Here is a 24,023-nt window from a genome sequence, read left to right as displayed (position 1 = left end):
AGGGGTATTTCAGGATCCCCTCCTCCTCTGGGCTTCCTTGTGTTGCGTAGGAGCTGTAAGGGACTGCCACAGTGCTTCTCTGACACAGGCCACTCGGACCTGTCTACTCTCCTGGGCACCCTGCCACAGTCTTGGTGGTCCCCTGAAGATGATTCTGTCCTGAGATCCAGACTGCAGGCTTCCTTTGTTTCATATGCCCAAGTCCATGTTAGTTTCTGTCTCATGTCCCCCACATGTGTTTACAGGATCCCAGTGGGTAGTCTTGAGTCATGACCTATAAAGTCTTTCTTTCATACAGAAATCCTCTCAAATCACCTTTTCCCACATCAAATAAGGATTCTTCCTTCCTTATTCAGCACAAATGTGTTTTGTCTACTAAAGAAGATATAAAAACAGTGCACAATGTGCACTAGATGTGGCATCTTCTTTTATATTATTATACTTTAAGTTCTAGGGTACATGTGCATAACGTGCAGGTTTGTTACACATGTATACATGTGCCATGTTGGTTTGCTGCACCCATCAACTCGTCATTTACATTAGGTATTTCTCCTAATGCTATCCCTCCCCCAGGCCACCACCCCCCAAAAGGCCCTGGTGTGTGATGTTCCCCTCCCTGTGTTCATGTGTTCTCATTATTCAACTCCCAGTTATGAGTGAGAATATGTGGTGTTTGGTTTTCTGTCCTTGTGATATTTTGCTGAGAATGATGGTTTCCAGCTTCATCCATGTCCCTGCAAAGGACATGAACTCATCCTTTTTTATAGCTGTATAGTATTTCATGGTGTATATGTGCCACATTTTTTTTATCCAGTCTATTATTGGTGGACATTTGGGTTGGTTCAAAGTCTTTGCTATTGTGAATAGTGCTGCAAGAAACATATGTGTGCATGTGTCTTCAGCTTGACCTCCGTGGGCTGTACCCACTGTCCAACCTGTCCCATTGAGATGAACCAGGTACCTCAGTTGGAAATCCAGAAATCACTCGTCTTCTCTGTTGGTCCCGCTGGGAGATGTAGACTGGTGTTGTTCATGTTCGGCCATCTTGGAAACGACTCCTAGATGTGGCATCTACTGTTATGTTCAAAGGCATGGTTTAAAAGGTAAAGAAATTCTTTAGATTTTCAAATGCAGGAATATTGAAACAGTTGTGTTTGATTTTCAGGAAATTATCTTTGCTACCTACCCTGATTAGATAATTATATAACATACACTTGTATAAAAACATCAAATTGTAACCCATAAATTCATACAATAACAGTGTATCAACTAAATAAATAAATATTTCTTAAAAACATTTATAAAATTCCAAATATATAAAATGGACTAATGTTACTTTTTCAAGATAGAAGGCATAATTAATTTACTGGAAACCATGGAAAATTTGAGTACATTTAAGGTACTCTTTGGCATAAAAATTTAATTACTAAATATACCCTAGATAGTATTATACCACAATCAGTAGTTACATCATTTTTAACATCAATTTTAATAACAGAAAATTGTTTTAAAATTTAATGGGCATTTCCAGAAGAAAAGAAACAATATAAACATATACTTAAAATATGTTAACGATAACTCCAATATGTGATATTTTAATACCTTCTACTTATGTGTTTCAAGTAAATTAACATAGTTCCACTTTTATGTTCTAAAACTTATTGCCAGTATAAACTATATTGGGAAAGAAATTAATATATACAGACATATCATTGGTATGAATGCAGTGAATAACAACATATAAAATGTAGGATTTCATAAAGTATTAGAGACACAAATGCATTAGTAAAACCTGAATAAACATAATTGTTTCTTTTCCCAGTGAGTTTACCTTTGACATGACTTGAAACATCTAAATACATTATCATAACTCATTTCTAAACGTTGGACTAAGGCCATCCTATGTTATTAGTGACTCAGCCTAGAATGTCCAAACTCTCAGTGGACATTCCCTGGTGAATCCTAGCAAAACAGTCATTAAACTTGTTCTTCAGGTAAAGAAACACCGGAATCATGGTTGCTACTGAATCACCATGAAGCTCTCTAAAATCTCAAGTGTAGGGATGAAAATGAATACATACCTTTCTTTAAAAAGCATTCAGAGATCTTGCTCAGAAAAATGACTGTTCATATGATGACTGTACGACTCCTCACAGCTAACCAAGGCAGTGTGTGTTTGAAATTGAGGAGATAATAAAAGGTACTAATTATATTTGTATTTTAAAATTTTTATTGATCACAGGGAAGAAGGGACTCTGGCAACTGCTTAAGAGAACTTTGTTTCAGAAATAGAATTGAAGTGAAGTTTGAGCAATAGTGACTGTACTTTCTGTTAACAAAATTCAGCAGAAATCTTGGAGTATAGAATGCAGACAACCAACAGTGGTTTTGCTGCTAACTCATAAATGTGTTTTCTGGATGGGAAGCTAAATGATGTTCATGGAAGAGATGGGGCTAAATTACATTAGAATATGCTTTTATGGGCTCAAGTCAAATTAATGAATCCACATATAATAATCCAGTCCTTCTAGTAAAATACCTGAAAGTACTAGTGTTGTTTTTGCATAAAAATATTAAAATGACATTAAGGTAAAGGCAAAATGAGAATGGTTAAAATTACCATCTGTAAAGCGATAATATATATTTTTAAAAATAAAGGACCCTCTTCTGAAAATAAATAATGCAGGTAACCATATGATTAGTAGCTGTGATATGGTTATCCAGATTTTGTTTTTACCTCCAATTTGTGCAAAATTATAGTGCTTTGTGCTTTTAATTTTTATAATGTGTTTATTTTTTCTTCAAGACACAAAGTAAACTTCCAGTGAAATAATAGAAATATCTGCTTTAACAACCATGCAGAGTTTTTGTGAGAAGCAAATGAGCATAGTATGTGGAAACAATGTGAAGGCTGTATTATTCTACAGTCATAGCGGATAACAAGTGTGTGAGTGTAAGTGATAGTGATTATTTTGATGTTGAGGGCACTGATAATGAGAAAGATGCTTAAACTTGCAGCTTCTCTTCAATGATACCCTCAGTCAAGTAATACATGTTCACTATGTCACAGACTGCTCATAATAACAATTTTTTTTTGTTTTTTGAGACGGAGTCTCGCTCTGTCGCCCAGGCTGGAGTGCAGTGGCGCGATCTCAGCTCACTGCAAGCTCCGCCTCCCGGGTTCACGCAGTTCTCCTGCCTCAGCCTCCCGAGTAGCTGGGACTACAGCCGCCACCACACCCGGCTAATGTTTTGTATTTTTAGTAGAGACGGGGTTTCACCATGGTCTCGATCTCCTGGCCTCGTGATCCATCTGCCTCGGCCTCCCAAAGTGCTGGGATTACAAGCGTGAGCCACCGCGCCTGGCCCATAATAACAATTTTAAGTAGAGCAGCCTTATTTTGTAATGAATAATAATTTTTCTTTGAAAATAGTTTTGATAAAACTGAGGACAGTGTAGGTTTCATAAATCTCTGAATTAGTGGAAAACTGCAGTATCTGGACTCAAGAGGACCATCCTCCTTTGTTCCCAACTCTATCACTAGGTCATTGCACAGTCATGAATAACTCTCTTCAAATCCTTGTGATTCAGTTATTCCTTCTGATAATGAGAATATAGTTGAAAAATCTTTCTCTTCTATGAATATGTGAATCACTACAATTCGGTTATTTTTATTATCTCATTTTCAACTTTAAATTGAAGGATAGGAAAAAGAGATCTATGCAATGCAATGATGCATTCTGACTTTAAAAGATAGTGATATGTAATTCATTTGAAACGTGGGCACCGTTTGGAAAATTTTAATTATTATGCTGAATATGTACATCCTCAACTTGATTGTGTAGTATATTAAATGTGTATTTTTTAGTAAGTGAATTCTTCCAGTAGGGAAACTTTTATATTGGGAACAAGACAGAAATTGCATTTCTTTTAGAGTTTCTGAGAAACCATTTTTCTATAAAGCTATGTATGGTTGTTGCTGGATCAAGTGAAAGCACAGTGAAACCAGGTGATACGAGGAAACAGAAGAAGTTGAAGTGATTAAATTTTAATCGTTAAAATAATCTTATTTGTGATTTAAAAATTTTTATTTCACAGTTATTTACTATCTATAATGATTTTTTTATTTTAATAAATTTAACCTCTTATATTTTTGTTTTGGGTAATTAAAAAGTGAGCCAGCCTTATTTCAGACTTACTGCCTAAAAATATTTGAAGGATAAAATAGACCACACATTTTAAAGAAGTTTATGTAAATATTTATTTTTATATATAATATGTTTATTTATATGTTTGCATAAATATATATGTGTATATCAACTTATATGTGTATGTGTTTGTGTGTATATATATGCATATGTGTATGTGTGTTTATGTGTAATCTGGATAAGTCCACTTAAAATCTCTGAATCTCAATTTCATCATCTATAAGATGTCGTGGTGATGTCCATGTGAAGAGCTTGTTATTAGGATTAAATCTAATGGAATTATGGAACAAATCCTGACATATTGCAAGTGCCAGTGTGTGGAGACAGTCAGTAAAAGTTCATGCCATTATCCTTCCTTTCATGCCAGACGTCGCCCGGGTTGAATGTTTGGTTTTCCTACTCACTATGAAACCATCATCAGAATTTTTTCTGCTTGCTTTTTCTCCAGCGTACAACATCATTAATGCTGATACCTGGATATATACATGTTATGAGAATTACAAAAATAAAAGCAAGTGTATATGTTTTTAAATGGGCTTAAAATACTTATAGCTATTTTGGTGGATAAAAAACTAAGGGACAGAAGTAACCATTTGGATTTATTTTTATCTAAGAAAAAAATGTCCTCCTTAAATTACTTAGACAGATATATAATGGCTGAGACTGCTTCCTTGTTAGTGACAGGGCTCTAATTTTATTTAAATAATGTAATATGATAGAATTAGAACCGTGGAACGTGAATAATCAAAGAGACACTACATTGGTGTTCAAGAGATACTGTAATGTCACAGAACATATCTCCTGCCACTCACCACTTGCAAAGTCCAATTAACGAGAACAAGGTCTGGTAGAAAGAAAGTGACTTTTTCTTCCAAGCTTAGCTGAGAGGAAGCAGGACAGGTGTCTGCCTTATTGGGAAGTGCTTCCCCTTTCAGGGCAGTAGGCAGGGTCTTTTAAAGGGGTCTTGGCGTGAATGACATGCAGGGGGTGAGGAGATGGGGGGTCCAGTGATTTTCTTCTGATGTCTTTTCTACCTGGTGGTCTGGCTGGCACCATCGCAGGCAGAGCTGTGTTGTAAATTGAGGCAATCTCCTAGTGGGAGGGAGTTTTGAGGGTGCCTGATTTGCTTCAAGGTTCCGTCTCTAGAACTTCTAAGTAAACACAAAGTCATATAAACTTGCCTTGTAGAATGCGTCTGGTGGAGACAGTAAAGGATATATCTGCATTCCTAACCAGTTAAGTAGGAGGTGGGGGGAGGAGGAGAAAATAAGTCATTATTATTATTATTATTATTATTATTATTTTTAAATGAGATAGTTACAACGTGGCATTAAATATGAGATCTGATGTGCCATTTAGGATTCTGTCCTATGTTACATTTTCTCTTTTTAAAGTTGGGACTATAACTATCTCATGGAAAGTTGATCATAGACTGCCCTGTATAAAATACAAATGATAGAAATGTTTGAAATGTTAATTGTGTTAGTAATTTCGAACAGTATATATTCTACTTGCCAATAACTAAACTACTAATATAAATTACATACTATTGCATCAGAATTAATGCTGATCTTGTACTGTTTCCAAATGACATATATGAAAATAATTTGTTCTTCTGAATTCTCCTTCACAAATTACCAGAGGTCATAAAATAATTGGAAATAATTTGCTCTGTAGAGGCTGAGAAACTTGCCAGAATTTTCTTAAAATGTATTTGGGAATCCAAATATGGAATAATTTCAGTACATTTTAATGTTTTTATGAGGATAAATATGCATAAGGTAAACTGCACCATTTTAACTATTTTAAGTGTGGAATTCGGTGGCACTAAGTACATTTATGTTGTTGTGCAACCATCCCCACCATGCATCTCCAGAACAGTTTCATTGTCTTCAACTAAAATTTTGTTCCCTACACAATTATTCTCCTTGTCTCCCTTCCACTATCCTCTGGGTTCCAGCATTCGACTTTCTGTCTCTATGAATTTGACTACTCTGGGTACTTCATGTAGGTGAATTCATACAATATTTGCCTCTTCATGGCTTATTTCACTGACCATAATGTATTTAAGATTTATCTATGTTGTAGCATGTGTCAAAACTTCATTCACTTTTAAAACTGAATATGTACTTACTACATTTTTTTTACTCTTTTTTTTTTAATACTTTAAGTTCTAGGGTACATGTGCACAACGTGCAGGTTAGTTACAAATGTATACATGTGCCATGTTGGTGTGCTGCACCCATTAACTCATCATTTAACATTAGGTATATCTCCCAATACTATCCCTCCCTCCTTCCCCTACCCCACAATAGGCCCCGATATGTGATGTTCCCCTTCCTGTGTCCATGTGTTCTCATTGTTCAAGTCCCACCTATGAGTGAGAACATGCGGTGTGTGGTTTTTCGTCCTTGCAATAGTTTGCTGAGAATGATGGTTTCCACCTTCATCCATGTACCTACAAAGGACATGAACTCATCATTTTTATGGCTGCATAGTATTCCATGGTGTATATATGCCACATTTTCTTAATCCAGCCTATCATTGTTGGACATTTGGGTTGGTTCCAAGTCTTTGCTATTGTGAATAGTGCCACAATAAACATACGTGTGCATGTGTCTTTATAGTAGCATGATTTATAATCCTTTGGTTATATACCCAGTAATGGGATGGCTGGGTCAAATGGTATTTCTAGTTCTAGACCCCTGAGGAATCGCCACACTGAGTTCCACAATGGTTGAACTAGTTTACAGTCCCACCAACAGTGTAAAAGTGTTCCTATTTCTCCACATCCTCTTCAGCACCTGTTGTTTCCTGACTTTTTAATGATCGCCATTCTAACTGGTGTGAGATTGTATCCCATTGTGGTTTTGATTTGCATTTCTCTGATGGCCAGTGATGATGAGCATTTTTTCATGTGTCTGTTGGCAGCATAAATGTCTTCTTTTGAGAAGTGTCTGTTCATATCTTTCGCCCACTTTTTGATGGGGTTGTTTGTTTTTTCTTGTAAATTTGTGTGAGTTCATTGTAGATTCTGGATATTAGCCCTTTGTCAGATGAGTAGATTGCAAAAATTTTCTCCCATTCTGTAAGTTGCCTGTTCACTCTGATGGTAGTTTCTTTTGCTGTGCAGAAGCTCTTTAGTTTAATTAGATCCCATTTGTCAATTTTGGCTTTTGTTGCCATTGCTTTTGGTGTTTTAGACATGAAGTCCTTGCCCATGCCTATGTCCTGAGTGGTATTGCCTAGGTTTTCTTCTAGGGTTTTTATGGTTTTAGGTCTGACATGTAAGTCTTTAATCCATCTTGAATTAATTTTTGTATAAGGTGTAAGGAAGGGATCCAGTTTCAGCTTTCTACATATGGTTAGCCAGTTTTCCTAGCACCATTTATTAAATAGGGAATCCTTTCCCCATTGCTTGTTTTTGTCAGGTTTGTCAAAGATCAGATGGTTGTAGATATGCGGCATTATTTCTGTGGGCTCTGTTCTGTTCCATTGGTCTATATCTCTGTTTTGGTACCAGTACCATGCTGTTTTGGTTACTGTAGCCTTGTAGTATAGTTTGAAGTCAGGTAGCGTGATGCCTCCAGCTTTGTTCTTTTCGCTTAGGATTGACTTGGCAATGAGGACTCTTTTTTGGTTCCATATGAACTTTAAAGTAGTTTTTTCCAATTCTGTGAAGAAAGTCATTGGTAGCTTGATGGGGATGGCATTGAATCTATAAATTACCTTGGGCAGTATGGCCATTTTCACGATATTGATTCTTCCTACCCATGAGCATGGAATGTTCTTCCATTTGTTCGTATCCTCTTTTATTTCATTGAGCAGTGGTTTGTTGTTCTCCTTGAAGAGGTCCTTCACGTCCGTTGTAAGTTGTATTCCTATGTATTTTATTCTCATTGAATCTTTAAGTAACTTTGGATATTATTGACATCTTAACAGTGTTAAGCCTTCTAATCTATAAATACAGGATATATTTCCATTTATTTGTGTCTTCTTTAATTGCTGTAATCAACATTTTGTCATTTTTCAGTGTATAAGCCTTTTACCTTCTTGGTTATGTTTATTCCTAAGTGTTTCATTTTTTTGATACTATTGTAAATAAAATCACAATCTCTTTTTCAGATTGTTTGTTGTTAGTGTATAGCCACTTGAAGCCTAGGCTCAAAACAGACACAGTTTTGTTTCTGTCACATTCAATGGGTCACAGCAAATTGTTAGTGTATAGAAGTCAATAGGTTTTGACTATTGTTGCATGCTGCAATTTTGCTTATTTTGTTAATTATTTGTAACAGTTTTTAGTGTGTGGAATCCTATGGCTTTCTACATATATAGTTATGTCATATGGAAATAGAAATTATCGTGCTTCCTTTCTTTTAATTAACTTTTTTTTCTTCTTTTGTTCTATTGCTTTGGCTGAACTTCCAATAATATGTTGAATAGATGCAGTGAAATTGGACATCTGTGTCTTGTTCCAAATCCTACAGTAAAAATTGTCATTCTCATCATTATCATGAAGTTGTGGGTTAAATTCTTAACTGTGATAGAATTTTTACATCACTTTAATGTTTTATTCAAGTAATGCATAGACATGGTGTCCACAGTCCACAGGCTAAAATATTGGACCCATAACAAACTCTTCCTGACCCCAAAGATAAGGACTTCAAAATTTCTTACCAGTCTTGCCCTGTTTTTGCCCATGTATTTTCAAACAATATGCTTATCTGCTAATGCTTGATTTAAGTATCTCAAATACCAGCCCTTGACTCATGACACAGGCCACTGTCACTAGTTACCTGCTCCCCCCAGCATCACTACCCCCAAACTCATTACCCTTCTCCCACTTTTCCACATAAATACATTCCAATTTATGTCTGCAGCAAGGGGTTGACAGCATCATCTCATCTGATAGAATCTATTGATTAAATACAAAAAATATATACTCTTGTAAAACCTGATGGTAATACATATATGCATGTATTTCTTCTGATTATTATTACTACTATTTCTCTCAAAAACTTAATATTTTTTCTCTAGATAATTAAAATTTTTAGAAGTGTTTTCAAGGAGACACAATTTTCATGAAATTTTTTCTAGGAAAATATTTCTCACTTTGTGATTTAACATGCCATTTGAGTATGGTGGCTAATATATTTCAGTTCTGAGAATTTTTTTTTTACAATATTGGGTTTATTATTATTTGCTATGTGCATTTCTGGGAATGCCTGTAAGTATATGTTGGTCCTGTTATATTAATTTTCTAATATTTCTCTCTCTTCTAATTTTTAGTACTTTCAGGTTGTTTTCTTTTTTCCTTCTGATAGAATTTTCCCAATTTGTCTTTTGAAATTTTCTTTTAAATTTTATCAATTATTGTATTTTTAATTTCCAAGAGTCATTTATTGTTACCTGTCACATCCTTTTACATAGATAATGATATTTATTTTGTGGATTTCATAACATATCATACATATCTTCCTTCCTAAAGATAGGAATTCTTATTTTTAAAAAATCATTCTTTTTGCAGGTTTCTGATCATTTTAATCAGGGTATATATACATGTGTATTGATGTTTAAGTGAGTGTACATCTTTGTGTGTGTGTATAGATGTGTGTTTGCACAGTGTGTGGATCTTACTCTTTCACATTGTTACACTTCCTCAAAGGTCTGCTGACCTTTGGCTCTAAAATAATATTTAAGCCTAAAGACTTCAGTCCTTTTAGGCATTCCGTGCAAAGTTGTCCACTGATGTCTTCTATCTGGAGGAGAATGCTCGAACCACCTATACCCAGGAAACTGTCAAGTTGCTGCTTCCTTTTTTCCATTTAAGTGAATGCTCATTTCTCCAAACCCCTTCTTTTGAAGGATCATAAAGTAATTTATTGTTTTTTCTTCCCTAATGCTTAGATTACATTATACTTTATGGATCCTTCTAAATAATTGATAAATATTCTTATGATCCTTTCATAAGACTTGAAGGATCCACAAAGTCTATGTAATCTAAGCATTAGGGGAGCAAAGATACAGAATACACATTCTATTGGGGAGAGCGTGAACAGAGACATGGAAGGTAAAATGAACTTGGCATATGGATATTCAGATGGGGGTCTGCACTAACTTAAAAATTCTGAAATTGGATGAGAAGGCAAAAGAGAATGGATGGTGGTAGACATTAAAAATGAACTGTATGAATTACATTTCATGAAAAAGGTACTTGAAATAAGGATGTATTCTACATTTCTAAATAGAATAACCAAATAATGATGCTTAACTAATGAAAGTTTGACTTGGAATTATTATGCAAAGACAATTCAAGAAGGAAATATAAGTTACTCCAAATGAGCCATAGGCGGCTGCAGTTTTAAAGAATAAATGTAGAAAAAAATCATCCTGAAAAAGTAGTGCTAAATTGTTCATAATATGGATCCATAACATATGCATAAAATTTACTGTTGCATGCATATGTTTTAAGCATAACAAATGATCTTGATGACATCTGAGTTTGTGTTGGGCAGCAAACATTCGTATCCTATTGAAGTTGTAAGAGAAATGTTTTTTCCTATAAATGTGTATATTTCTTATTAAAAATTGTGGTTATAAATATTTCTCTCACAAAATATAATTTCTGGGTGACAAGATATTTTTCTAAATAGGAAAGATTACTTCGTCATTTAAGAGTTGTAAAATTATATAAATAATTCATAGTCTAACTAAACTAAGGACTTTTTAAAAACTATTGGCTTATTGTTTTATAACTAGTCCCTGTTATCCACTGCTTTGCTTTTTGTGGTTTCTCCTGCAATCAACTGTCATCTGAGATTGCATGGAAAGTTCCACAAATGAGCACTTCATAAATTTTAAATTTGTTTTCAGTCATAGCCCAATGTTGCATTACCGTGCCTACATTGTTCCCCTCACTTTATCTCATCATGTAGACATTTTATCTTTCCCTGAAGCATTTTATCATCAGAAGAAAAATAAACACCATTCAATAAGATATTTTGAGAGAAAGAAAAAAACTGCATTCACACAACTTTTATTACAGTATATAATTATATTTGTTCGATTTTCTTTTTAGTTATTTTTGTTAATCTCTTCCTTGCCTAATTTATAAATTAAACTTTATAATATATATTTATTGATACAAAAATAGTGTATATTGTGTTCAGTGTAAACCCCAATTTCAGGCATTCACTGGCGGGCTTGAAATGCATCCCCTGCAGATAAGGGGGAACTACTGTACTTCACTTACCCTTGTGTCTCCCTTCAGGAAGGATCATATGAATGCTCCATGGAAAATTACAATCAAACATCAACTGCTTTCATCTTGTTGGGATTGTCCCCACCACCAAAAATTGGCCATTTCATCTTCATTCTCATTAATTTCGTTTTCCTAATGGCTCTAATTGGAAACATATCCATGATTCTTCTCATCTTCTTGGACATCCATCTCCACACACCCATGTATTTCCTACTTAGTCAGCTCTCCCTCATTGACCTAAATTATATCTCCACCATTGTTCCTAAGATGGTTTATGATTTTCTGTATGGAAACAAGTCTATCTCCTTCACTGGGTGTGGGATTCAGAGTTTCTTCTTCCTGACTTTAGCAGGTGCAGAAGCGCTGCTCCTGACATCAATGGCCTATGATCGTTATGTGGCTATTTGCTTTCCTCTCCACTATCCCATCCGTATGAGAAAAAGAGTGTGTGCGCTGATGATAACAGGATCTTGGATGATAGGCTCCATCAACTCTTGTGCTCACACGGTATATGCACTCCGTATCCCATATTGCAAGTCCAGAGCCATCAATCATTTTTTCTGTGATGTTCCAGCTATGTTGACCCTAGCCTGCACGGATACCTGGGTCTATGAGTGCACGGTGTTTTTGAGCACCACCATATTTCTTGTGTTTCCCTTCATTTGTATTGCATGTTCCTATGGCCGGGTTCTCCTTGCTGTCTACCGCATGCGCTCTGCAGAAGGGAGGAAGAAGGCCTATTCGACCTGCAGCACCCACCTCACTGTAGTAACTTTCTACTATGCACCCTTTGCTTATACCTATCTACGCCCAAGATCCCTGCGATCTCCGACAGAGGACAAGGTTCTGGCTGTTTTCTACACCATCCTCACCCCAATGCTCAACCCCATCATCTACAGCCTGAGAAACAAGGAGGTGATGGGGGCCCTGACACGAGTGATTCAGAATATCTTCTCGGTGAAAATGTAGACATACGTTCTGTCTTAGAGTCAAAGCGCTAGGTTCATATCAACTCAGCAGTGTACGGCAGTTAAGGAAAATATTATTACATGCCCAGTATGTCAAACGGAAATTAATCTAAAAGATTTGTATTTTAATTTAGTCTGGCATTTCAATTGCATATTCTAAGACACCTATTTTGGTTTTGTATTTGTTTCTTTCTATCAAAAGATAGATCGTATATTCATTTTTTTCCTAAAGTAGTGATTTATTAAAAGTTTACCTCAGGATAAATAATTATGTCTGGGGAGCAGTCTACTTGGCTTTAGATAGACAAGAGTTTCCCCATAAGAGGTTCTATACAGCTACCTTCTGTAGAACCTCTTAGACTGTAGTTGACTTAGACTCAGTTGGGTGTCAAGTAGGTTATTTAAAACATTCGCAGTCACATCACAACACACTCAACGTTTCCCTCCTGAGTAGCCACTGGTATTCTCGTGCAAGACATTCTCTTCTGCACAATTTTATTTCTACTTACTCTTGTCATAAATCAACGGGTCTATTTAGCATGACTTGGGATCAGCTCCTCTGCTCCACTATTTTTATACATGCTTAGGCATGTGCCCAAAAGGATCAATGTTATTTTCATAAAAGTTGTCCGCTTAGGTCCTTTCTCTGAGTGAAAGGCCATTGCTCTCCAGAAGAGCCCATTCCTGAGAAACTCTTTAATCTCTGAGGAGAGGAGGCAAGAAGGAAGGTAGAATGAGCAAATGAGAAAAGCCCCGAATTATCCAAGTGACAGCAGTGGTGAATGACTGATAGGCCGTTGGTCCTTGAACAACATAGATCTGAACTGTACAGGTCCACTTACATGTGGCTTTTTTTCTGCCTCTGCCTCTCCTGAGACAGCAAGACCAACCTCTCCTCCTCTTCCTACTACTCAGCCTACTCAATGTAAAGGCAACATGGATGAAGATCTTCATGACAAACCACATTCACTAAATAAGTAGTAAATATATTTTCTCTTTCTGATGATTTTCTTCATAAGATTTTCTTTTTCTAGCTTACTCTACTGTAAGAATACAGTATATAATACATATAAGATACAAAGTGTGAGTTAATTAATTATTTATGTTATTTTTTAAGGCTTCCTGTCAACAGTAGGCTATCATTAGTTATGTTATGGGGGGAGTTTGAAGTTATATGCAGATATGTTTTATTTCAACGTCTATTTTAGGTATGAGAGTACATGTGGATATTTTTACATGGGAATATTGCATGTTGCTTAGAGTTAGAGTGTGGATCCTGTCACCTGGTAGTGAACATAGTAGCCAATCAATAGTTTTTAATCCCATCCCCTCCCTCTAGCACGGCACAGTGTCTACTGTCACCATATTTTTGTCCATGTGTGGGCCAATGCTTAGTTCCCACTTACAAGTGAGAACATTCTGTATTTGGTTTGCTCTTCCTCAGTCAATTTGCTTAGGATTATGGCCCCCAGCTCTATCCATATCACTTGCAAACAGTATGCTCTTACTGTTTTTTATAGCTGTGTAGTGTTTCATGGTGTATATGTAGCATATTTTCTTATTCCAATTCACTATTGATGGGCACCTAGGTTGATTGTAGGTCTTTGCTGTTGTGAATAGTGCAGCAATGAGCAATGAATGCATGTGACTTTTTGGTAGAATGATTTTGTGTGTGTGTGTGTATACAGAGCACTGGAATTTCTGGGTCAAATGGTATCTCTAAGTATTTTGAGAACTCTTCAGACTGCTTTCCATAGTGGCTGGGCTAATTTACATTCCCACCAACAGTGTATAAGAATTCCCTTTTCTCTGCAGCTTCACCAGCATCTGGTGTTTTTTTGATTTTTTAATTATAGCCATAGTGACTGGTATAAAATGGTCTCTCATTGTGGCTCTGATTTGCATTTCTCTGATGATTGGTGATGCTGAGTATTTTTTCTTGTTTTTTGGCCACTTGTATGTCTTCTTCACAGATGTGTCTGTTCGTTGTTCATGTAACTTCTGCATTTTTAATGGGGTTAGTTTTTTGCTTGTTGATTTATTTAACTTCCCTACAGATTGTGAACATTTAATCTTTGTCAGATGCATACTGTGCAAATATTTTTTCCTATTCTGTAGGTTGGCTGTTTCCTCGTTTTTTTTTTTTTTTTTTTTTCTGTGCAGAAGCTCTTTTGTTTAATTAAGTGCCTCTTGTCAATTTTGTTTTGTTGCTATTGTTACTCCTCAGGTAGAGGAATAAGTGTGTAGGTTCTATCATGGATATTGAAATGTTTGCTCTCTGAGGCATGTCAAAAGTGAGTTCAGATATATAAAGAATGGTAAATGGAATCTAGACTTTCTGCTGAACCAGGAGTACCATGCCCCTCATTTATTTATTTACATCATCATTATAAGGGAGATATGGAATATGTAAAAAGTTTGTTGTATGCATGATACTTAGAGAAACAGATATGGGAGGTGAAAAAAGTAGATATGATTTAATCTTGATTCCTCAGCTAAGCCAACAAATTCCTGTGGTGCTATTTGGACAGACACTGAATGGAAAGAGACAGAGAGAGGGAGAGAGAGAGAGAGAGAGAGAGAAAGAAAGAGAGAGAGACCTTGTCATGAAAGAGTTTGTAAAACCAATGGACATGCATTGGTACCTGTGGGACCTAGTGATGGAGTGTGACTCAGACCTGTGTAGAAAGGCTGTCTCTTCATTTCATTAACGAACACAATGTGTGGCAGGGATGCAGGAATGTCTCTTATTCTCTTTGGCATCTTAAAGGTCCTGTATGTTTCAGATTTTGTGGCATGGAGCTTTCCTAGGGAGAATCCCAACCACAATTGATTCCCATTTGGTCTCAGAAGCTGAGAAAAACTGAGAGTGATTGGCCGGGCACGGTAGCTCAAGCCTGTAATCCCAGCACTTTGGGAGGCCGAGGCGGGCGGATCACAAGGTCAGGAGATCGAGACCATCCTGGCTAACACGGTGAAAACCCCGTCTCTACTAAAAATACAAAAAATTAGCCGGGCGTGGTGGCGGGCGCCTGTAGTCCCAGCTGCTTGAGAGGCTGAGGCAGGAGGATGGTGTGAACCCGGGAGGCGGAGCTTGCAGTGAGCTGATATCGCTCCACTGTACTCCAGCCTGGGCGACAGAGCGAGACTCCAGCTCAAAAACAAACAAACAAAAAGAACTGGGAGTGATTATGTTACTATGACTGTAGCCTAACACTCCAAGTCTTGGTTTCTCTTCTTTCTGTCCTTCAATCCAGACTGGCTCTCAGACACACACACAGAAATACTACATGATCTTACTTATATTTTGGGTCTAAAAATAAGTGGAATAGATAGAAACAGAGAGTAAAATGGTGGTTACTAGCAGTGGGGAGGGAGAGAAAGAGCGTAGGTCAAATGCTACAAACTTGAAGTTATGTAGAATGAGTAAGTCTAGATAGCTGATGAAGACTATGGTTAATACTATTGTATTATATATTGAAATTTTGCTAAGACAGTGGGTTTTAAGTGTTCTTAGTAAAAAAAAATCATAACTATGGAACATGCTGTATAAGTTGAGTGTGGTAATCATTTCAATATGTATATGAATGTCAAACAACATGTTGTATATCTTTAATAAAATAAAACATTTTCTGGTACATCTTTAATAAAATCAACAATCAATCAGACTGACTTGAATTATTCCTGGAATTATCTAATTAAAATATATTTTGATGATCTCACTTTCCTTAGTATGGTATGTAATTCTCTCCATTGGCTAATTCCTTCCTTCATCTGACTCTACCTGGAACTTTATGTTCTCTTCATGCTAAATTGACTGCAGTTCTCTGAAAAAGTTTTGAAAAGCCAGTCCTCATGACATTAGGTCCAATAGCTTTTATCTTTAATGCATTGTTCTCTATTCTCATAAAGTTCTTTCACTGCATGAATCCTCATCACTCCCTTTTCTCAGTGTAAACATCAGGTATCATCTACACAAGGAAGCATTCTGAATGTACTTGTTAAACTCTATCTTTCCCTTCCACTCTCATAGATCCCACTATTTCTAATAATAACATGTGTCATCAAGATGTATTGTAACAATCTCTGTTCTCTATGGCTCCACAGACTATTATCTGTTACCATCAGTGGCTTGCTCTTTTCCTCTTCACATGCCCAGATGTTGCACTTGAGTACCTCCTCTGCATTCAACCTATTCATAGCTCAAAGCATGCTTAGTTATTCTTAGCCCATTGCATTTTCACATAATAATTAGAGTCAGCCTGCAAAGTGTTTACAGAAAAAATTTTGTGTTTCAGTGTGATTTTATACAATCTAGAGCATAATTAGTGGAATAACAAAATATTTTCTATATCAGATTTCTTGATTCATTAATGAAACATATTTTACTATACATGTCTATTTATGAAGAGCAGAAACCTATCCACATCTCAGTCAATATTCATCGGAATGATTTATTTTATAATTCCTCTAGCATTTATTTTTTGTTTATTTATTTTTTTGAGACATCATGTCCTTCTGTTGCCCAGGCTGGTCCTTGTCACCAGGTCCTCACTTCCCTTAATTGCTTCTTTACATATCATCTTTAATTTTAGGAAACCTCAAGTTTTCTGTTTAAAATGTTTTCCAGATCCCGAATTACAATGGGTCCACTGACGCAGTGGGTCTGCAGAGCTTGTCTGAGAAACTGACTCAGTGCAGGATGCAGAGTCTTCACCTCCCTGGCTTATGACTTCACCTCCCTGGCTTATGACTTCACCACTCGCTTCTCCACCAATCAGCAGTCCCCACATGTTAGCTCATCACTCATCCAGACTCCTTAAAAATGCCATCCCCAAGCATCTCCAGAAGGCTGATTTGAGGCATCCTTCCTCTTCCTCCTTCAGCTGACCTACGAATGTTAAACTCTTTCTCTTCTCAACTTCTACTGTTTTGGTGTTTTGGTCTGCTACCACTCCATGGGCAATTGAACCCTGTGGGCCTAAAACAATCCTCCTGCCTCAGTCTCCCCATAGGTGGAATGACAGGCCTGAGCCACTGCGCCCTGCTCTTTTACAAACATTTGACATAAATGCTTATCACCTGAATCTTGTATCTTTGGGACATAGAATGGGACTTCTTTTCCAAATTGGTAAATATGATTATGCATTTAAAGATCCATGTGATTTAATGAATAATTCAAATGCACTGAACACAGACGTCTAAAAATGTAAAATAAAGAGCTCAGTTTTATTTACACTCTTTTTCTAAACTCTTCTTTCAGAATAAACCAAGTCGTGGCCTACTCTATGCTTGGTTTTGTGCTTTGTACTGTAGAAGTGTGAAATAGTCAATTTCTATGTCCAGAAAACTCTCAGGGAAAACTGGGTATTTCAGGAGTAAGTTGCTGACTTATATCCCCCATATTTGCATACATAACCCTTGTGGGTAGTTGTGAGGTACACCTAAACATCTTTCTTTTTTTTACAGAAATTCCCTTGAAGTCTGTCTTCCCACATCAAATAAGGATTCTTACCTCCTCTTTCAGCACAAATAGGTTTTGTCATCTGTCTTTTGAAGATGTGGAAACAGTTCCCTGGTTGCACTAGACATGGCACCTACTATTATGTTAATAGCCAAGATTTTAAACTTGACAAAAAAAATTTTCAGCTTTTCAAATGCAGGAATATTGAAACATCTGTACATTCTGACTTTCAGGAAATTGTCATTTCCAAGAATGTACACCAACTACCCTTACTGGATCATTATACAGCATATACGTGCATTAATATATCAAATTGGCTGGTCTGAGTGCAGTGGTGTTTATAATTGATCACAACCAGTTACAGGTTTCTTGGTTCCTTTCCACTCCCACTGCTTCATCTGACTAGCCTATGCATATCAAAATAAATATAAATAAAAATACATATCAAAATGTGTCAAATAATTTATCTATTAAATACATGTGGAAAAATTCAAATACTTTTAACATTCAAAAAAATTAAAATGAACGAATACCTCTTTTCCCATGTAGGTGGTATAATTTATTCATTTACTAGAAACAAGAAATTAGAGAACATTTAAAGCACTCTACTGAATAAAAATTTATTCAATTACTAAATATTTTCTAAATATTAATAAAGCAGAGTAACATCATTTTATCATCTGATTTAATAGGAGAAAATCACTTTATAATTTAGTGAACATTTCCAAATTAAAAGAAACAATTTGAATGTGTATAATACCTAAAATATGTTAGAAGATAACTCCCATGTATGCGATATTTTAATAATTTCTACTTATGTGTTTCTATTAAATTAACCTCATTCTATTTTAGTGGTTTAAATCTTACTGCCAATATAAACCAAACTGAGAGAGAAATTAATGAATGCAGACACATTGTTACTGTGGATGCCTGAATAACAACATTCATGCTATAGAGTTTCATGAAGTTTAGAAACAAAAAAAACTGAAATAATGTGAATAAATATATTTGTTTCTTTCTCCACTGAGTTTACCCTTGACATGCCTTGAAACATCTAAATACATGATCAGAACTCATTTCTGAACATTGGACTAAGGCCATCCTCTGTCATTAGTGACTTAGCCTACAATGTCCAAAGTTTCAGTGGACATTCCCTAGTGAATACCAGCAAAACAATTGTTAATCTCATTCTCCAGGTAAAAAGGACTGGATTCATGATTGCTACCGAATCCCCATGAAAGTCTCTGAAATCTCATGTGTAGGGATGATGAATGAATATATACATTTCTTTAAAAAATATTCTTAATTATTACTCAGAGAAATGACTTTGTTTCTATGATGACTATAGGACTGCCATCAGCTAAGCAAGGCACGAGTGTTTGAAAATGAGGAAATAATAAAGGTACTAATTATAATTGTATTTTAAAATTTTTATTGATCCTGGGGAAGAAGGGACTCTGGCAAGTGCTTAAGAGGACTTTGTTTCAGAAATAGAATTGAGGTGAATTTCAGCACTAGTGACTGTACTTTCTGTAACACGTCAGCAGAAGTCTTGGAGTGTGAAATACAGGCAACAAAAAGTGGTTTTGCAGCTAATTCATAAATGTGTTTTCTGGAGGGGAAGGGAAGTGATGATCAATGGAAGAGATAGGGATAAATTATATTAGACTATGCTTTTATAGGATCCAGTGAAATTAAATAACCCACATTCACAATAATTATTGTAGGGGGCAACATTTCCTCATTCCTACTTGGTTGGTGTTTTGTTTTGTTTTTGTTTGATTTATTTTGTCCTGAATGATCAGTGATTATGTCATGCTCATTATAATCTTATTGCTTCTCACTTTGTATTTTACCTTATATGAATCCAGCCTGTCTAATGAAATACCTGGAAAGTACTCGTGTTGTCTTTGCATAAAAACGTTAAAAGGGCATTAAAGTAAAGGCACAATGAGAATGGTTAAAATTACCAGTCTGTAGTGCAATGATATATTTTCTTAAAAGAAGGACCTTGTTCTGGAAATAAATAATGAAGGTAACCGCATGATTAGTAGCTGTGCTATGGTTATCCGGATTTTGTTTTTACACACAATTTGTGCCAAATTGTAGTGCTTTGTGCTTTTAATATTTACAATGTATTAATTTTTTCTTTTGGTACATCATATGGTAAAGTTTCAGTGAAATAATAGAAATATCTGCCTTAACAACCACGCAGAGTTTTTGTGAGAAGCAAATGAGCAGAGCATGTGGAAACAATGTGAAGCTTTATTATTCAACAGTCATAGCAGATAACAAGTGTGTGGATGTAAGTGATAGTGATTATCTTGATGATGAGGGCAATGGTAATGAGGAAAATGCTGAAACTTGCAGCTTCTCTTCAGTGATACACCCAGTCAAGTAAGACACGTTCACTGTCTCACAGACAGCTCCTGGTAACCCATGGATTCTTCCCCCTGTTGTAATTATAAACTACAGGGTCAGACATTCATCAATGAAAGCTTACATTTCTAGTAATTGTAAGAGATAGAATTTGATTTAGTTTTAAATGGAGCCTCTGTCCCTTGAACTTACCCAGTGAAGCAGAGTAAGCACATTCTCATTCCAAAATAACAGACAAAGGATATACTTTCATAATCAATTTCTATATATCCATGAAAATGTCTGTCTACGTATTTACCGGTATATCTATCTGTGAGAGCTGATACACTAGTGTGGGCCTCAATGCAGGTTGTGACTTGGAAGCACACATACACACAAGCAAATACTCACTTTACATTCTTTACTCCTTTACACCTTAAAGAGTTATGGTTCTCCAACTTCATACCCTTCTCAACAATTAAATATACACATTGTGTAAATATGTGTAAGACCAGTTATTCCTACATCAGTTAAATACAACATTATGTACTGTGTCTCTTCTTAGGAGAATCTATTGTGGAGGAACTTGAAGGAAGGAGGAATCTCCTATATAGGATTCCATGCCAGGATACTGTGGAGAGCCATCCTTGTCTAGACTCCAGAGGACACTCTTCTGTGTCATCTGATTGACATTCTAGACAAGTGCTGTCAATGTGAAATAATTCTTACTAAAGACATGCAGATTCAGGTACAGACAGCTTGTTTTAAGGAATTAAGACTGACTCATGGAGTCAATGACTTCACTGCCCTTTCAGTGAAACTGATGCTATTTCCTGTTTTACCATTTCCCAGCCCTATGTGTTAGTAGGGAGATCACTTTCTGGAAGTTTCAAAGATTCAGAACTTTAGGATATTACAGATATCACTTCAGAAGAGAGAAAGTAATCCAGATTCTGGAAAATCCCATAATGAGTGTCTTGGATTTTGCAGACTTTTATAAGTTCCATCTGATTTCTTATAAATCTTGCAGGTAAGCCAACTTGTGCCCCTGCCTTCCTAGCTTTTTCTTTTCCTTTCTTCTCCTTTGTGTGTGTGTGTGTGTGTGTGTGTGTAAATCCAGTTTTTCTGCACCTATGCAAATAATCCTATCAATTTTAAGGAGACCAGCCTTATTTTGTGATGAATAATGGTTTTTCTGTTTGATCAAATCTGAGGAAAGTATAGGGAGGAAAATCTGTGCCCCAGTAGAAAACTGCAGAATCTGAACTCAAGACGACCGTCCTCCTTGGTTCCCAACTCTGTCACTAGGTCACTGCACAGTCATGAGTAACTCTCTTCAAATCCTGTGATTCAGTGATTCTTCCTTGTGATAAGTAGACTATAGGTGAAAAATCTTTGTCTTCTGTGAATGTATGAATCACTAAATTAGACTACTTTCTTCATCTTACTTTCAACTCTAGATTGAAGGATAGGAAAGAGATCCATGCAACGCAATGATGCTTTTTGACTTTAAAAGTTAGTAATAGGTTCTTCATTTGAAACTTTGGCAGCTTTTGGAGAATAGTAATTATTATGCTGAATATGTACATCCTCAACTTGATTTACACAGGAGATTATATGGCTGTTTTTTTTTTTTTTTAACTGAATTCTTCCAGTAGGGAAACTTTTACATTGGGAACAAGACAGAAAATGTCTTTCGTTTAGAGTTTCTGAGAAACCGTTTTTCTGTGAAGATACGTAACTGTTGCCAGGTGAAGTTAAAGTATATTAAAAACAGGTGATATGAGGAAACAGAAGAATTGTAATGAGTAAAGTTTAATTATTAAAATAATTCTACTTGTTTTTAATTTTTTATACTTTCTCAATTATTTACCACTTATATGGAGTTTTTGATTTAATAAATTTAATTTTTTTCCTTTTGTTTTGAGTGATTAAAAAGTGAGCCACCCTTATTTCAGATTTACTGCCAAAAATTTTTGAGGGATGAACTACACCACACATTTTTAAAAGGTTTATATTAAAGTATGTTTATTTATGTAGGTGTGACATTTACTCATAGGTTTGTGTGTGTGTACATACATATGCGCATATGTATGTGTGTTTGTGGATCTAGAGAAGTTTACTGAAAATCTCTGAATCTCAGTTTCATCATCTATAAAATATCAGTGGCGAAACCAATCTGAAGAGTTATTTTGATGAACTCCAACAGAATCAAGGAATGAATGCTGTGACGTTCCAGGTGCCAATATGTGGAGAGAGTCTGTGAAAGTTCATGCCTCCCTCCTTCCTTTCATATGAGATGTAGTTCAGGTTTAAGGTTTGTGGGTCCTACTCACTCTGAAATCTCAACTAGAACTTTTTCTGCTTGTTTTTTCTTCCTGTGTATTATTTCATTAATGCTGGCACCTGTATACTGAATTTTTAGTGAAAAGAAAGTAAAAGCAAGTAAAGATGTTTCTTAGTTGGCTTAAATACCTTCTTTATAGCTATTTCTGTAAATAAAAAAATAAAAGGGCCAGAAATAATCCATTTGGATTTATCTTTACGTAAGAAAAATATATCCTGTTCACATTATTGAAACAGGAACATCATGGCTGAGGCTGCTTTCCTGTCAGGAACCAGCCTCTCATTTTATTTAAATAATATTATATAATAGGACATTAGAATATTAAAACCCTGGAACATGGATAATAAAAAGATGATACATTGGCAGTCCTAAAACATAGCATTAAATATCAGATCTGATGTGGCATTTATTATGCTGTTTTATGTTCCTTTTTCCTCTCTTTAAAATTAGGATAATGTGAACTATCTCTTGGACAGTTTGTCATAGACAGCCCTCTGTAAAATATAAATGATAGAAATGTTTGAAATGTAAATTGTGTTAACAATTTCAAATATTACATGTTCTACTTACCAATAATTAACCAATAATATAAATTATATTGTATTGGATCTGTATATAGTATTGGATTTGTCTTAATGCCAATCTCCTATTGATTCCAAATGACATTTATGAAAATAATTTTCTCTTCTAAATTTTTTAAAAAATTACCAATGTCATAAAATACCTGAAAATAAATTGCTCTGCAGAGGCTTAGAAACCTGCCAAGATTTTTTAAAAATGTATTTGGAAATCCAAATTGGAATAATTTCAGTAAATTTAAGTGATTTTTTTATTAGGGCAAATATACATAAGAGAAACACCACTTTAACCTTTTTAAGTGTAGAATTCTGTGTCATTAAGCACATATACTGTTGTGCAACCATCACTACCATGCACCTATCTCCAAAACAATTTCATTGTCTCCAACTAATACTTTGTTCTTGTCAAACAATTACTCTCCTTCTCTCCCTTCCCCCATCCTCTGGGGTCCAGCATACCACTTTCCCTCTCTGTGAATTTCACTACAGTGGGTACTTCATGTAAGTGAATTCATGCAATATTTGTCTTTCTGTGACAGGCTTATTTCACTTAGCATAATGTATTCAAGCTTCATCCATGTTGTAGCATGTGTCAAAATTTCTTCGCTTTTAAAAACTGTATACAGGCCAGGCTCAGTGGCTCACGCCTGTAATCCCAGCACTTTGGGAGGCCCAGGCGGGAGGATCACGAGGTCAGGAGATCAAGACCATCCTGGCTAACAGGGTGAAACCCCATCTCTACCAAAAATACAAAAATTTAGCCAGGCTTGGTGGCGGGCGCCTGTAGTCCCAGCTACTCGGGAGGCTGAGGCAGGAGAATGGCGTGAACCCGGGAGGC

General features: G+C 35.9%; 2 protein-coding genes across 4 annotated transcripts in view; both read left to right on the top strand.

The window, feature by feature from the left end:
* Positions 1 to 24,023, top strand: part of OR2L13 (olfactory receptor family 2 subfamily L member 13) — a 202,084-nt gene that overhangs the window by 41,513 nt on the left and 136,548 nt on the right. The window lies entirely within an intron of this gene.
* LOC469756 (olfactory receptor 2L2-like) lies at positions 11,415 to 12,529 on the top strand. The gene has a single exon (XM_001142164.5). The coding sequence runs from the start codon at positions 11,501 to 11,503 to the stop codon at positions 12,437 to 12,439; it is 939 nt and encodes a 312-aa protein (XP_001142164.2). The 5' UTR covers positions 11,415 to 11,500; the 3' UTR covers positions 12,440 to 12,529.

The sequence above is a fragment of the Pan troglodytes genome, chromosome 1 (genome assembly GCF_028858775.2).
Source record: "Pan troglodytes isolate AG18354 chromosome 1, NHGRI_mPanTro3-v2.0_pri, whole genome shotgun sequence".
NCBI lineage: Eukaryota > Metazoa > Chordata > Mammalia > Primates > Hominidae > Pan > Pan troglodytes.
Note: the sequence above shows the minus strand (reverse complement) of the source record. Positions and strands in the feature narration are given on the sequence as shown.